Source organism: Saccopteryx leptura, chromosome 3, assembly GCF_036850995.1.
Source record: "Saccopteryx leptura isolate mSacLep1 chromosome 3, mSacLep1_pri_phased_curated, whole genome shotgun sequence".
NCBI classification, from domain to species: domain Eukaryota; kingdom Metazoa; phylum Chordata; class Mammalia; order Chiroptera; family Emballonuridae; genus Saccopteryx; species Saccopteryx leptura.
The window spans coordinates 110,624,639-110,641,072 of record NC_089505.1 but is presented as its reverse complement, the minus strand read 5'-3'; the positions used below and the strand labels follow the sequence as shown (position 1 = coordinate 110,641,072).

The 16,434-nt window shown below is 50.2% G+C and overlaps 1 protein-coding gene across 1 annotated transcript; it reads left to right on the top strand.

Moving 5' to 3' along the window:
• The first annotated feature begins 209 nt into the window (after positions 1–209).
• On the top strand, positions 210–5,261 carry C3H1orf216 (chromosome 3 C1orf216 homolog). Its single transcript, XM_066375845.1, has 2 exons — positions 210–383; positions 3,046–5,261. Exon 2 carries the CDS (start codon positions 3,051–3,053, stop codon positions 3,738–3,740), a length of 690 nt encoding a protein of 229 aa, XP_066231942.1. The 5' UTR covers positions 210–383; positions 3,046–3,050; the 3' UTR covers positions 3,741–5,261.
• Positions 5,262–16,434: the final 11,173 nt, after the last annotated feature.

The following is a 16,434-nucleotide window of genomic DNA, read 5'->3' as shown; positions in this document are numbered from 1 at the left end:
TTTTGTAAATGTCAGTGTATCTGCAGTAAGGCAAGCCGATCGGAGGGGCCCAGTGACTGCAGTTAGGAAATAACACTAGACCTGGAAAGCCTCGGTCAAGGCTGCAAAAGCGAAGGTGGGGAGGCGGTTCCGGCCAACGGACCCCGGGCCGCTCCACTGGAAACCGAACCGGCCCACGTGGGCCAGGCTGCCCCGCCCCGCGCGCTGACGCCGCTGGGCTCCGCAGTCGGCTCCTGGGGCTAGGGGCGCCGCTCCGTAACCACGCACCCCACACCCGAGCCTGCGTGAACGCCCAGGCCAGCAGACCCAGTCCCGAGAGACGAGTTCCCGCTGCGGGGCCCGTGGACCAGAGCCAGCCGCGCCGGGGTGGGCGCCTCAAGGCCGTGAGTCGCGGGGCCGTGAGGGGAAGATTTTGCAGGGGTGGAGCTCAGCCGCAGGGGTTCGGGGCGCCGAGAGGGAAATCGCAGCTTCCGCACAGATGCCTCCAATGGGGAGATCAGAGAAGGATGGTGTCTATCCTCTGTCTTCGGGGGATCGTCTCCCTCTCCCGCAAAGCTAGGCAGGAAGGGAGGCCGACTCCCCCCCATCCTTAGACCTTCCTACCCCAAACCCCTGCACATTGTGAATTAGCTTGGAGAGAAACCTGACCCTGGGTGTGTGGGTTCCCAAAACGTCTCCGAGAACCCCTCGATTAACACCATCCCCGCCGCATCCCAGCTTCCTTCACGGCCCCGCCCAAGTTTAGGAAAAAGAAAACATTTGCGCGGGGAAGATCTCCAGGCACCTTGTTTAGCCCGGAGTTTGTAGTTTATAAAGGAACTGCCCCTACACCATCCTTCTCCCAGGACTTCTGCCCACTACTGGTTACACCAACACTATCCCTCATTCTTACTGGGGAGAGTATCAGATGGGGGGGGTGGGGCGGATATAAGATCGGAGGCCAGTTAGCTCAAGGCCGGTTAGAACATCATCCTGAAGCAGAGAGGTTGATGGTTCCATCCCCGGTTAGGCCACAAACAGGAACAGATTAATGTTTTGTCTCTCTCCCTTCCTCTCTCTTTCTCAGTAGAAAAAAAAAAGGAAATCTGTTGGGTGAAGAAGGAAAGACCTTAGAGGGGAAAGGAGAGGAAGTGTAGTGTAGGTCAAGGGAATTGTGTGAGGAGAATAATGGTGCATTTCTGAGATCTCTGGGCAGCTGGGTGTGGCAGGAGGCGCAGAGTGGCAAGCCTGGAGGGGTGAGCAGGGGCCAGATAAAGCACAGCCAGTAGACCATGTAGATGTTTTCCAGGAGTTTAGGGAGCTGTGATGAGTCAGATTGACATTTGTAACTGGAGGCGGAGAGGTCAGTGAAAAGGCTGTGGCAGTCAGTCATCCAGGCAAGAAATGGCCCGAACCAAGTGAAAGTGAGGGGAGATGTACGTATATATACACATCAATGTTGTTCTGTTAAAAACATTTTTAATTGAATTTATTGGGGTGACATTGGTTAATCAAATTACACAGGTTTCAGCCCTGGCTGGGTAGCTCAATGGATGGAGCATTATCCTCATACACTGACGTTACAGGTTCCATCCTGGGTCAGGGCACATATGAGAAGCAACCACTGTGTATACAACAAAATGGAACAACTAAATGGAACAATGAATTGATGCTTCTTTCTCTCCCTCTCTCACTCTCCCTTTATCCCTCCCCCCTTCCTCTCTATCTCAAATCAATGGAAATTTTTTTTTTTTACAGAGACAGAGAGTCAGAGAGAGGGATAGACAGACAAGAACGGAGATGAGAAGCATCAATCATTAGTTTTTAGTTGCGCGTTGTGACACCTTAGTTGTTCATTGATTGCCTTCTCATATGTGCCCCGACCACGGGCCTTCAGCAGACCGAGTAACCCCCCGCTCGAGCCAGCGACCTTGGGTCCAAGCTGGTGAGCTTTTTGCTCAAGCCAGATGATCCTGCGCTTAAGCCGGTGACCTCGTGGTCTCGAACCTGGGTCCTCCACATCCAGTGCACCACCGCCTGATCAGGCAATGGAAATTAAAAAAAAAAATTATACAGGTTTCAGGTACACAACTCCATAGTACCTCATCTGTATATTGTCTTGTGTGTTCACCACCCAAGTCACATTCAGAGGTGTGGTGTTTTTTGTTTGTTTTTTATTAAGTGAGAAGTGGGGAGGCAGAGACAGACTGTCACTTTTGCCCTGACTGGGATCCACCCTGCAAACCCCCTACTGGGCAGGCAATGCTCTGCCCATCTGGGGCCCTTGCTTATTCCCTAGTAACTTGGCAACTGAGCTATTCTAGTGCCTGAGGCAGGCCATGGAGCCATCCTCAAGCCAGGGCCAACTTTGCTTGAACCATTTGAGCATGGCTGCACGAGGGGAAGAGAGAGAGAGAGAGAAGGGGGGAGGGGTGGAGAAGCAGATGGGCACCTCTCCTGTGTGCCCCAACAGAGAATCGAACCCAGGACTTCTACACACTGGGCCGACGCTCTACTGCTGGGCCCTCTGCCCAGGGCCACATAGAGGTTTTTCAGAGGAAAAATTGTCATAATCTGGTGGCCAGTGAGATGGGGGGGGGGAAGCAGAGTGAGAGGTTGAGGATGCTATCAGGTTTCTGACTAGAGTGACCGAATGGCCATTTTGCTGAGGCCACTGAAGAGGGAGAGCTGGTTTAGACATGTGGAATCTCAGGAGCCTGTGGTTGCTGCAGGGTTAGATAGCAGCTGGATCTGGGCTGGAAAGAGATCTGAGAGTTGCTAACACAGGATGCTCCTTGAAGCTACAGCTGGGGAGCAGTGCACAGAGTGAGAAGACCACCTGCCTCAGAGGCCCGAGGGAAAGCCTGTGCAGGAGGCTGAGGAGCAACAGACAGGAAGGGAGGAGGAAACCCACCGAGGGAGGCGTTACCAGAGTGCAGGACAGGGACTGGGAGGAGCAGCCAGGCTCATGCTTGCTGCCTTGTCCCTGCAGCTAGGTTGCCTCGACTCTGTCAGGGCACTTCACCCTGTCCTGCTCTGACTCCTTCTTCTGCTTCCCTTCCACAGACCAGATGTTTGCCATCCAGCCAGGGGTATGTGAGGGGGGCCAGTTCCCCGGGAGACGGCCTCCTGGAGTGTGTCAGCCCGAGTTCCAACCAGACAGCAACTCCAACTTCATGGCAAGTGCCAAGGATGCCAACGAGAATTGGCATGGGATGCCAGACCAAGTGGAGGCCATCCTGATGAGAGGCTCCTCCAAGTTGCCCTCTGACAACCAGCCCTTCCAGGCCCCTGGACTCCCTGAGGGGGAGGTCCGCAGCCCACCAGAGGGAGCAGAGATCCCCAGAGCTGGGCCTGAGAAGATGGCTAGTGCTGGCACAGTCCGCTCCCCTCTGGAGGACAATGGCTATGCCAGCAGCTCCCTAAGCATCGACAGCCCCACCAGCAGCCCTGAGCCTGCCTGTGGGACTCCTGAAGGCCCTTGCCCTTCAGATCCCCTTCTGCCCTCAGTGGCCCAGGCTGTGCAAAAGCTGCAGGCTCAGGAGCGCTACAAGGAGCAGGAGAAGGAGAAGCACCACATGCACCTTGTGATGTACCGCCGCCTGGCCCTGCTCCAGTGGATCCGAGCCCTGCAGCACCAATTGGTTGACCAGCAGGCCCGCCTACAGGAGAGCTTTGATACCATCCTAGACAACCGAAAGGAGCTTATCCGCTGTCTCCAACAGAGGGCAGCACCCTCTAGGCCCCAGGACCAGAGCTAAGAGTGTGCCTCCACTGGGCGCAAGGGTATATGTACATATTTTCAGGCATGTGTGTGGTTGTACACAAGTACAAGATTAGTAGCTGGTATGAGTGCAGGTAAGCATAAGTGAGTATGTACATGCTCACATATGCCAGGCATATGTGAATTGGCATCTGTGCATCAGCTTATGTGTGCTTTGTGTACACTCAAGCTATCTACGTACAGGCCTGTGAGTGTGTCCATCTGTGTCTGTATGGTATACATATAAGAGGGAGTAAATTTGTATATGCATATCTGAACAGGTACCCAACATTGTGTGTATAAGTGTATGAGTGAGGGTATATGTATGTATGTATGTGTGTGTATATATATATATATATATATATATATATATGATTATGATATAATTTGAAAACTTAGGGGATATTTCAAAATGAATATGAAGCGATATAATGTCCCGTAATTTTTGTATAGTTGATCCTTGAACAAAATAGGTTTAAACTATAATACGTAGGTGACCCTGGAGACTTTGTGTCTAGCTCTTGCATGTTGAGTGAATTTTTAAAAATAAATATGTATAGTCCTGTAAATATATTTTCTCTTCCTTAAGTTTATCTTAATAGCATTTTCTTTGCTTACTTTAGAGTAAGAATATAGTATATAAAACATATAACAAACAAAATATGTGTTAATCAACTGTTTATGTTCTCCATAGGTTTCCTGTCAGCAGCAGGGAATTAGTTAAGTTTTTGGAGAGTCAGAAGTTATACATGGAGCCCTGGCTGGGTACTCAGTTGGTTAGAGTATCATCCTGATATGCCAAGGTTGTGGGTTTGATCCTCTGTCAGGGTACAAACAAGAATCAATCAATGAATGCATAAATAAGTGGAACAACAAATAAATCGATGTTTCTCTGTCTGTCTGTCTGTCTCTCTCCCTTCCTTCCTCTCTAAACTCAACTAAAAGAAAGTTATACCTGGATTTTTTATTGTTTCAAGGGTCAGCACCCCTAACCCTTGTGTTGTTCAAGAGTCAACTGTACATACAAATGATGTGTGTGCCTATGAGTGACTGAGTGTGCAAGCTATGGTGGGTGTATGTGAGAGCTCTTGTGTGTGTAGAACTATAGGTAGGGGTACATGTGTGCAAAGCAGGCATGGGAAGTGTATATTAGGAACATGTATCTTTTCAGGCAGACTCCCAAGCAAGTATGAGCAAACCTATATTCAATTGCACACCCACACCCTATGTTACCCATAGCCTGTCATACCCTGTTTTCTCCACAGGGTCCCACTGCTCCCTGAAAAGAGGGCTGCCTGCTGCCCTATATCTGAGGGTTCTGTCTGACCCATTCTCCTGGGATTTCCCAGGTCACCTCTCCTTCCTCCCCTCACTCCTAGACTTTGTTCTGCTAAGGCTGTTTTCCCTGATGGTGGACTTGCTGCAAAAGGAGCGGCTTTGGCCTGTCATGGCTTTTTGGCAGCAATTTTGCCAGGGCAATTGGAAGAGAAATTGTTTCAGGGTGGGGAGCTGGGGGTGGTGATCGACACCATGGCAGGGGTGGGAGTGGGATCAGAGAAGAAGATAGGAGATTGTCCCTCTTGAACTCTGCCTCTGGGCATATGGGAGATGGGAATGGGGAGATGGTGATGGTGGAATCCTGTGAAGAATAGGACTTTGGGAATTCTAAAATACCTGTTCCAAACCAACCACAAACCAGCTCCTCTCCACTGCAAAGGAGCTGTTGCAGACCATATGGATTTAACCTTCCGATGAAAAGGAACGTGTGCTCATAAGCTTGAAAGGAATGGACAAGGTGTTCCCAGGCTGTTGGAAAATATCCCTTCCCTCTCTGTGCCTCTACTCACTATGCCTCTCTGGCTTTATCAGCACTGGATGTTGAATTAGTTTGGTTCATTTCCCTAAATAAGACTTTCTGGGCCAGGAGAAGCCACAGTTCTGCTTTCAAGGGTGGGCAAGGGAGCAGTGTCAGCCCTGCCTCTGTAAACTCCTAAGGTGCTGAGTCATGCCCCCTTCCATCACTGAATGGCCCTTTAAATGGGAGTTGACAGGCTCCAGGAGAAGCTCTGCAAGGTAGAGAGTTGGTGAGTTCTGGGGAGAGCCAAGAAGTAAGGCGGCCAACCTGTCTATTTTGCTTCTGGGGGCCAAGAGATTGCAAGATTCTGATGGGTGAGCAGTGACATGGAAGTCATTGATGCTGCCTCTGGCCCTAAGCCTTCCGACTTGCAAAATGCAGGGCTCTTTCTGACTTCTCTGAGAATCCCATCCCTAACGGTGGGTAGGTGAAAGCAATGGGAGTGAGGCTGAAGCAGTGACCCTGGGGACTCTGTGTCTAGCTCTTGCATATTGAATGTGAACTGAGATGAATAAACTGGGGCAGAGCAATGCATTTCTGGAGTTTGTGTTTCTGTTCTACCTGTTGTCTGGTGGCTTTTTTTTTTCTTTTCATTTTTCTGAAGCTGGAAACGGGAGAGACAGTCAGACAGACTCCCGCATGCGCCCGACCGGGATCCACCCGGCACGCCCACCAGGGGGCGATGCTCTGCCCCTCCGGGGCGTCGCTATGTCGCGACCAGAGCCATTCTAGCGCCTGAGGCAGAGGCCACAGAGCCATCCCCAGCGCCCGGGCCATCTTTGCTCCAATGGAGCCCTGGCTGCGGTAGGGGAAGAGAGAGACAGAGAGGAAGGAGAGGGGGAGGGGTGGAGAAGCAGATGAGCGCTTCTCCTGTGTGCCCTGGCCGGGAATCAAACCCGGGACTTCTGCACGCCAGGCCGACGCTCTACCACTGAGCCAACCAGCCAGGGCCTCTGGTGGCCTTTTTGCTACACCATCTGAGCTCCTCTTTGGAGCCGGTTCTGCGATGGGGGGTGGGTGCGGGAGATGACACTGCGGGGAGGAGTCCAGTCTGCTATGATTGATGGTCTGATGATGGGGAGACAGGCCTCTCCTCAGGAGCCTCTCAGATCGACAGGGGAGACTGGGCCTCTGTGAGAGTCCCATTTGTGATTGTCCTTGTCTTAAGACATCTTTGGGCCTGAAAGGGGGGCACTGATTGTGAGGGACACCCCCCTACACACACACACACACACAAACACAAGCACTCACATTGTCATTCCTGCTCTAAAGCCACCACTTCCCTGAAAGGCAGCCTCACTGCAAAACACAGAGTTCTTAGATGGTTCTGACACAAATGTGGTTACAATACATGTAAATGACTTCAGGTATTTGTTGATGCCAATCAAATTAGATCTTTTATATTAGTTTATATGATGGTTTATTGGTGTCTCAAAAATTACTTTGAGAAAAGAAGTATATTAGTTACCTGTTGCTGCATGACAAATCATCCTAAAACTTAGTGACTTGAAACAATATACATTTGTCATCTCACCATTTCTTTTTCTGTGTGACAGAGACAGAGAGAGAGAGACAGAGAGAGGGACAGATTGGGACAGACAGGAAGGGAGAGAGATGAGAAGCATCAATTCTTCATTGCAGCTCCTTAGTTGTTCATTGATTGCTTTCTCATATGTGCCTTGACGAGGCGGGAGGGGGGGAGGCTACAGCAGAGCAAGTGACCCCTTGCTCAAACCAGCAACCTTGGGCTCAAGTCAGTGACCTTGGGCTTCAAGCCAGCGACCTTTGGGCTCAAGCCAGCAACCGTGGGGTCATTTCTATGATCCCATGCTCAAGCCAGTGACCCTGTGCTCAAGCTGGTGAGCCTGTGCTCAAACTTGATGAGCCTGCATGCAAGCCAGCGACTTGGGGCCTTGAACCTGGGTCCTCTGCGTCCCAGTCCAATGCTCCATCCAGTGCACCACCACTTGGTCAGGCTCATCTCACCATTTCTGTAGGTCAGGAATCAAGGCTGCAGTGGAGGCTGTCAGTCCAGGGTCCATGGTCTCATTTTGAGGAGAGCATTTTGTTCTTCAAGGGCTGTTGGCTGGAGGTCACCTTCAGTTCCTTGCCATGTGGACCCTTCCAACATGGCAGCTCAGTCCATCAAAGCATACAAGCCAAGAAAATCATAGAGTGCTAGCAAGACAGCAGTCACAATTTTCTGCAGCCTAATCGTAGCATTGTTATCCCCTCCATGTTGCCATATTCTGTTGGTTAGAAGTAAGTTACTCAAAGGGAGGATATTACACAAGCGTCTAAGTACCAGGTGGTGGGGAGCATCAGGGGGCATCTTCGAGGTTGACTACCACAGGAGGCATATATTGATTGATTAAGCAAATCAAATATTTTATTGATTATTTTTAAATTATACAAATAAAAATTATTATATTCCACTTACAAAAATTGAAACATTTTAGAGAAATCTAATGTCTTCTTTTACAATGCCCCCAACAAGGCGTACATATTTTAAACCTCACAAAGTATACATCTCTGAAATAGTGACCCAGGATATTAATAATTCTTGTCATCTCTACATTTGACATTTAGAAACAATGTTGAACCAATTTTGACAAATTCCACTTACTAAGAGATGTTCTAGCAAAGGGCTATGGCTTAAATTTAAATAGCTTTAACTATGGAGATTTATTTTTTTTAAAACTTTTTTTTATGATGTTATCGAGAGAGGAAGAGAGGGAGAGAGAGAAAAAAAAAAGAGAGAGAAGAGCATGGGTCTGTTCCTGTATGTGCCCTGACTGGGTATTGAACCAGCTACATCTGCACTTTGGAACAATCCTCTAAACCAGTTGAGCTTTCTGGCCAGGGCAGGAGATTTCTAACAATGAGGCAACATCAAACCTTTAGAGAACAAGAGGGAGAATTTTCAGAAGAGACCCCTTTTCCAAACGTGTGAAGGCTTTTCTGAGCACAACCAGCAGTTAAGAGCACAGACTGTGAAGCCAGACCCCTGGATTTGGATGTTAGCACCATTGCGCTCTGTATCCATGATCTTGGGCAAGTCTCTGTACCTCAATTTCCTCATCTTAAAACAGAGACAATAGTAGTAACTACCTCATAGCATGTGTCAATGATTAAGCGAATATATAATATGCAAAATACTTATACCTGGCACATAGTAAAATACATTAATGAGAGTTATGAATATTAATATAAATAGTGCTTTTGAGATGCACACTTCACTTTTTCATAGAAAAAGTATCAAACTTTTTCCTTAAGAAATTTGAATCTAAAGTGAAAGGCATCTTATATTTATTTATTTATAAGATTTTTTTTTTAATTGATCGATTTTAGAGGAGAGAGAGAGAGAAGGGTGAGGGAGCGGGAAGCATCAACTCCCATATGTGCCTCAACCGGGCAAGCTCAGGGTTTTGAACCTGCAACCTCAGCGTTCCTGGTTGATGTTTTATCCACACTGCTCCACCACAGGCCAGGCAAAATGAAAGGCATCTTTTTAAGAGAAACTTTTAAAAAAATAAAGCTGCCTAATATTCCTTTCCCTAAAAGAGCTTTCTGAGCTGAGAAAAAGATGAAAGCCAGACCAACGAACAAGTGAGGTGTACTATATGTATACAGGACCCCTGTCTAGGGACAGGTCAAGCCCCTGGTGTGGTGGTGGATGAGGAAGAAGCTGGGCAAGAGCAGGGGGTCGGAGCCACAGCAGTTTGAGACAGGGGAACTGACGCAGGACCCCAGTGGATGAGCCAATCCAGACCAGAATTACTGTTTCCCATCAGGTACACCGGCCATTACACCTACTCATGGAGAGGGCTGAGGCAAATGCTGTACTTTGTGTGGGACAGACCTGTTCCAGGACTGTCTGGACTGTCTCCACCTGTGGCAATTGTAAGGATTAAATGAGGAAATGGACCTGAAGATGCTTCCTATGCATTAAAACCAATTGAACACCTCCATACAGGTCCTGCAGAGCCCACCCCTGACCTTGAGCAGGTCTGCGCTAATAGATGAGATTCATCCAAAAGATTAGATCACAGGCTGCTCTGAGCCTAGGAGAGGGAAAGCTGGTCCCAGCCCTCTGTGCAGGTCTGTGCCTGAGACTTGATATACTTAGGAGGTTGTTTTAAAGTCATTGGGTAGGGATGTCTTAGTCTCTGACACAGCGAGGGGAGTAGGAAGGTTCATTCACTAGGGAGGGGACTAGTCAGTTAGCCGCCTTCCCATTCTCACCAGAATGAAATCCCATGACCAGAAATAAGGAAGTTTAACTCAGGTTTCTGGTGCTACCTGAGGAGCCTCACTTAGTAGGAGGAATGAGGGATGAGATTGGGACTGAGACCCAGTGACCCACAGGGGCAGGGCACACAGTGGAGGCCTGAACATGCCCCCAGGGACAGGACTGAAGCATCGAAGAGATTGGCAGGAGGTCATGGAAGAGATTGGCAGGAGGTCACTCAGGGCTGGGTTCGTAGAAAACTTTCTCTCCAGGTACCTAGAATAGGTCTGTCCCATCTAAGCCTGGTCAGAAGGGTGGCGTAAAGCCCAGAGGGCAGAAAGTGAACTGGGAACTAAGGAAGAGAGTAGAGTTAGGGGGATCAGGAGGCTTCAGAATGTGGTGGGTGAGCTCCCTAGCCTGGGGCCTGGGATATTAGGGTTCTGTGAAGATTGAATTAGGTGGGGCTTGGAATATTAGGGTTCTGTGTAGATTGAATGCCCCCTGGTGGCAGCGTTTGACCTGTCTTGTCTACCAGCCTGTTTCCTACAAGCCTCACCCAAAGTCCAGTCAGTGTTAGTGTCTCCTAATCACAGCATGAACAGGTGACAGGGACAGGAAAGCAATGAGATCACTTGATCAAAGAAAGCTTCCTGGAGGAAGAGGAGCCTAGGAGTAGAAGTTGAGGCAACAGAGAATAATGATTTCTAGTGCAGGCTGGATCCAAATGTCTTGGATCCTCCACTTGGTAGCTTTGCCTCTCTTTTCTCAACTGTGAAACGGGGACAATTAGTACTTCTTTCATAGAGTTATGTGAGAGTTTACACGTTTGTAAAGGGCATAGACCCGAGCCTGGCTCATAGAAAGTAGTCCATAAACGATATTATCTGACTAGGAGAGCAGGGGGAAGCCATCAGGGATAGGAGATGCCCCTGGGCAAATTGTACTGTTCTGTTAAAAAGTGTTGCTAAAAGGCTTGAGTCCCAGACCCGTGAGTTTAATGGATGCTGGTGGTAAGAAGAGAAACGTGAGAGAGGGATGCTCTGGGGTCTGAGCCAGACCTCAAAGCCACCCTCATATACATACGCACTCCCACCAGGCACCCACAGACACAGGGGCACTGGACACCACACCTATATTTGTGTGCACGCACACACACACAAGCGCTCACATTCACAGATGCACAGTCCTGGACACAGACCCACATGCGTGCTCCCTTCTCTGCCTCACTCCTCAGAAATGCCACTGCACCAAGCCCGGGGAGGTTTTCACACCCCAGCAGCCTCCTGAGATTCTCCCAGCCCCAGTGCGGGACGGCCAGAAATGTGTCTACTTCCCCTCTCTGAGCTTGAAGGCTTCTCCAGCTGAACCTTATCTCCGCCCCACTCCTCTCCTCAAACCCCTTGGCCAGAACCGGTCGATCCTCTAAATCGCTCCATTCCTATTGATCACCAGTAGATTTGGGGAGACAGTCGTCCGGTTGTAGGATTGATGGGAGCAGGGAGGGCGTGGCGCGGGGGGGGGGAATCAGGGCCGGGGCGGGGGGCTAGGTCCCGCGAGGGCTCGCACCCCCCACCCACTCGGAATGAAAGAGGTCTCGGGGCGTGGGACGGGAGCAGTCCAAGGGGCTGCGGGTGGGGGGGGTCATGACCTTGCCCCGTAAGGGAGCGCAAGGTGGAGCTCCAGTGCTCGGCGCCGGGGAAGAAGGAGAGGGCTGGAGACTGGCGATCAGCTGGTGTTCAGCGGTCTCCGGGCGGGGCTGGTCCCCCGAAAGGCGCAGACAAAGGGGCGGCCTCCTCGGAGCCGCGCGGGCCGGGGGCTCCTCACAAAGCGGGGGCCCGGCCGGGCCGAGCCCGCCCCACGCGCCGGCGCGCCGGGGCTGCTGATCCGCACGACTGGGAGCGGCGTTTCCTGCCCTAATCCCAACAAGCATGAAAACGGCTCGCGGCGGCCCGCCAGCAGGCCCTTTGTCCTGGCCCCTCGCAGGACAGCTGCAGCCGGGATGCCTCCCCTACTTTTGTGTCTCCTCCCCCGCGCCCCTGCCACCCTCCCCATCTCAGCTGCTAGGAAGGCCGGCAGCCTTCCAGGGCTTTCGCCTCAGGCCCTTGGGTGCACAAAGGGGGGCAGCGCCCCTAATCTGGGGGAGGTGGAGGATTAACCCTGGGGTCTGCAGGGAGGGATGGGGCCACAGAGGGAAGAGCAAGAGAGGGCTGCGAGTGCAGGGGTGTGCAGGTGAAAACAGAGATGTGGGACTGGACCTGTGAGTGTGCACCTCTGACTGGGTGCGAGTTATCGGGCTGGAGGGGACTCCGGGTGGTTCTGAATGTTTCTTGGACTCCTCTAGGCAGCCCCCAACATCCACTGTTCATACAGCTCTCCCTAGACTTTGATGCTCCCCTGCACTTGCCTAGGACATCTGTCCGCCCTCCTGGGATCTCCTCCACTCTGTGCGTTCAGTCTCCATTCACACCTGGAACTCCCAGACCTCTGTCTCCAGCAGGGTCTCTGCCTCCCGCCCCCACTGCATATCCAACTGCCCAGTGGACCACTGCACATGGAAGACTCACAGCACTCAAACTTCCCCTGTCCAAAACTCAGCTCATCTCTCCATCCACAAACTGGATTGTTCCACTCAATTGTTTGCAGTGTGAGTTTCAGCCCTCCTAGTCACGCCTCATGGCACTCAATCCCTTCCAACTTCTAAGAACTTGTCCAGCCCATTCCTTCCACTCTGTTCCAACATCCCCCACCTTTGTCAGGCCACCATCATCTCTCACCTGGCCAACTGCAAAGGCTCCTGGTCTGAGCTCCCTCTCTTCCATTCACCACACTGCTCTAGGGTGGGCTCCTAGAAGACCCCTCCAACTTAAGACCTTTACAAGGCTCTCCAGTGGCTCCACTTGCTTAGCTTGGCCTGCGAGGCTCCTCTAGCTGGTTCCTGCACCCCGGGCCTGATCTCTTCCAAGGGTCTAGTGTGCCACAAGTTTCTGTCGAGTCCACAAAAAACCTTCCTCAGGACCTCTTATGGAGATTTTTCCCTCTCAGGAAAGGGAATGAAATCAATGGCTAGCCTTGTTCCCCACAGAACCATCCTTCAGAACCTCAAGGTCCAGGAAACTACAGGCAGTGGGTGATTCAGGGAAGCCGTACCTGCCAAAGATGGTGTGTACTGGCCCAGCTTTGCCCACACTGTGCCTGGCACATGTGGGACAGCTGGGTTCCTCCCAGACTGATGAGGTCCTGTCCTTCCTTGGGCTTCTTTCCTCCTGCCATTGTGGCTACAGAAGTCACCCCAGGTTCCTGAGTCCCCAGGGATAGTGGACACCCTCACCTCTGTCCCAAATCCCTCACGGTGGAACACCTCCCCAGAGGGCCAAGAACCATACAGCAGGGGTCTCCAAACTTTTTACACAGGGGGCCAGTTCACTGTCCCTCAGACCGTTGGAGGGCCGGACTATAAAAAAAAACTATGAACAAATCCCTATGCACACTACACATATCTTATTTTAAAGTAAAAAAACAAAATGGGAACAAATACAATATTTAAAATAAAGAACAAGTAAATTTAAATCAACAAACTGACCAGTATTTCAATGGGAACTATGCTCCTCTCACTGACCACCAATGAAAAAGGTGCCCCTTCCGGAAGTGCAGCGGGGGCCGGATAAATGACCTCAGGGGGCCGCATGCGGCCCACGGGGGCCGTAGTTTGGGGACCCCTGGTCTACCATGTGCCAGACCCTCCGTTAGGCACTGAGAACCCAGATAAATCAAACGCAGTTACAGCCATAGGGACTTCACAGTCTGTTCGGGAAGACAGTCCCAGACGTGGGTGATGAGAGTGTGATAAGTGCTAATAGAATTGTGTACACAGTGCTGTGGAAGCACTTTCCAAAGCATGTTTCAATGAACAGGATATGATCAAATGGGCTTAGAAAACACCAGGTTAAATGATATGTGTTGTGAATTACTAATAGGAGGGCTGTATATGAAGAGGGCTTCTCAAACTTGTTTGAGCATGGGACCCTTTTTTGATGGATTGTTTTACAGATTGAGTGTTCCAGGGATCACATTTGTGGAAACACATTGCTGTGGAAACCTAGAGAAGGGAGAGGCTAATTCTGTGTTTGGGGTAGAGAGAGGAGTGAGGGAAGTGAGAGACAATCAGAAAGAGTTCACAGGGGAGCTGGTGTCAACCTGGAGGATGCATGAAAGTAGGTGAGGAAAACAGCATCCTATGAAGGCGACTTGCTCTGGCGAGGCTGGAACCAGGGGCCTCCGGGGGTCCAGAAGCAGGGTACTGTCCCAGGGACAGTCTTTTTGAGCCAGCAACTGCAGTGTGGAGAGGGGCTTTATTTGTACAGCCATTCTGAATACTCTCTTTTAAGCTTGGCCTGAAATATCACATCACTTTAGTATACTGCTGGGCAGTAAACTACTAAAGTCAGTAAAATATCTCACTTGCCTATGAGGCAGACATACCTCTGTCTCCAGGTACAGCCAGGACTTTTACAGTTTGGCTGTGTATGGGATAGTAATGAGTACAGACCGGGAACCCCAGGAACCGGTCTTCCGAAAAGAAGGGTTCTGTACCAGGACTTCAAATGGGAGCCAACAAAACTCCCTCAAAAGACCTATCTTGCTTTGTGGCAGCTGAATTTGTTTCTTTGGGAGCTTATCAAGATAGGCTTCATCTAGAACATGCAGATGTATACGGGTGTGTGTGAGTGTGTCTAGACTCCTGTGAAGAAGTCCAAAGCTCTTCTTCTCTGGTGGGTCTGGTGGATGTCAATGTCATGCTCACCCTCATTTGCTATTCCTCTCCAGTAGCCAGCCGTCCTCTTCCCATTCTCAATACCATCTTTCCCAACTCACATCTCCACTGTAGTCCATACCATCTCCTTAATAATAGCACCAGAAGGAGTCGAAGGAAGAGGAGGAGGAGGTCAAGAAGAAGCAGAAGAAGAGCATGCGCACAGAGTGCTGACTTTGTGCCCGGGTAGGTCCTGCTCTTGGTGCTCAACATGTGTTAACCCAGGGAAGGCAGGTGCTACCTATTCTGCTTCCTGTGCCTGGAGGGCCTGAAATCCTCATAGTCTCCTTGGACTCACAGACCAACTTACTCCTAAATTCATTCTTACCCCCTAAACTCACATGGAAAGACTCAGATCCTACTAAGTGATTGCCTGGTTCCCTCACCCCCCAATTAGTCTCAGGTACAATCACCACCTTAATCTCCATAATGAAACTTGTTTATATAAGTTTTATTAGGTAGTCCCCTAATTCTAATGAGATCTTTTAGTCTATGTGTGAGTGTGTGCGTGTGTGCGCGTGTGTGTACATGAGTGCATGTGCACATATGAGTTTGGGAGATGGGGTATCAGAGTGGCTATGCATTCATCTAACACAGGGGTCGGGAACCTTTTTGGCTGAGAGAGCCATGAACGCCACATATTTTAAATTGTAATTCCGTGTGAGCCATACAACAATCCATGTACATTAGGCATTATTCAATAAAAATTTGGTGTTGTCCCGAAGGACAGCTGTGATTGGCTCCAGTCACCCGCAACCATGAACATGAGCAGTAGGAAATGAATGTATTGTAATACATGAGAATGTTTTATATTTTTAACATTATTATTATTTTTATTAAAGCTTTGTCTGCAAGCCAGATGCAGCCACCAAAAGAGCCACATCTGGCTCGCGAGCCATAGGTTCCCAACCCCTGACAGATGAGGAGACTGAGGCAGGGAGAGGAGGAGGAAGATCTTTCTGGCTTGTGTGGAAATGGCAAATTACCTTGTAGTCTTCATAATATGTAATGTTTTTTTATTTTTATTTTATTTTTTGTATTTTTCTGAAGCTGGAAACGGGGAGAGACAGTCAGACAGACTCCCACATGCGACCGACCGGGATCCACCCGGCACGCCCACCAGGGGGCGATGCTCTGCCCCTCCAGGGCACTGCTCCACTGTGACCAGAGCCACTCCAGCGCCTGGGGCAGAGGCCAAGGATCCATCCCCAGCGCCCGGGCTATCTTTGCTCCAATGGAGCCTTGGCTGCGGGAGGGGAAGAGAGAGACAGAGAGGAAGGGGGGGGGGGCGGAGAAGCAAATGGGCGCTTCTCCTATGTGCCCTGGCCGGGAATTGAACCCGGGTCCCTCGCACGCCAGGCCAACGCTCCACCACCAAGCCAACCGGCCAGGGCCAATATGTAATGTTTTTCAAATCACTCCCAGTTCTGCTTTTTGGCTATTGAATAGGTGCAATCAACTCCATTTTTTCAGTGGAGAAACTATAGTCAAGGTCAAGCAGCAGTAACTGTGGAAGGTTACTCTGTGACTATGAGCCCCTCATCTAGTGAGGCAGGAATGGTTAGGTCTCCATGGGCTAGACACCTCACCTAGAGAAGGAGAGCTTTAGGAGTCCGTTATTAAATTAGCAGCCTATGTTCTGCTCCCCATTATAATAAAGTGTGTGCTCACACTTTTCCTCTGTTTTCCCATTGCTTTCTCTGGTTACACTGGGAGGTAGGCTCTCGTATGCCTTTTTATAGAAGAGGAGATGGGAGATTAAGTGACCTGTGCTGTGATGGAACAAGAATTCTGCT

Bases quoted from the DNA above. Each gene is read 5' to 3' on its own strand.
- C3H1orf216 (XM_066375845.1), top strand. From the start codon at position 3,051: ATGTTTGCCATCCAGCCAGGGGTATGTGAGGGGGGCCAGTTCCCCGGG.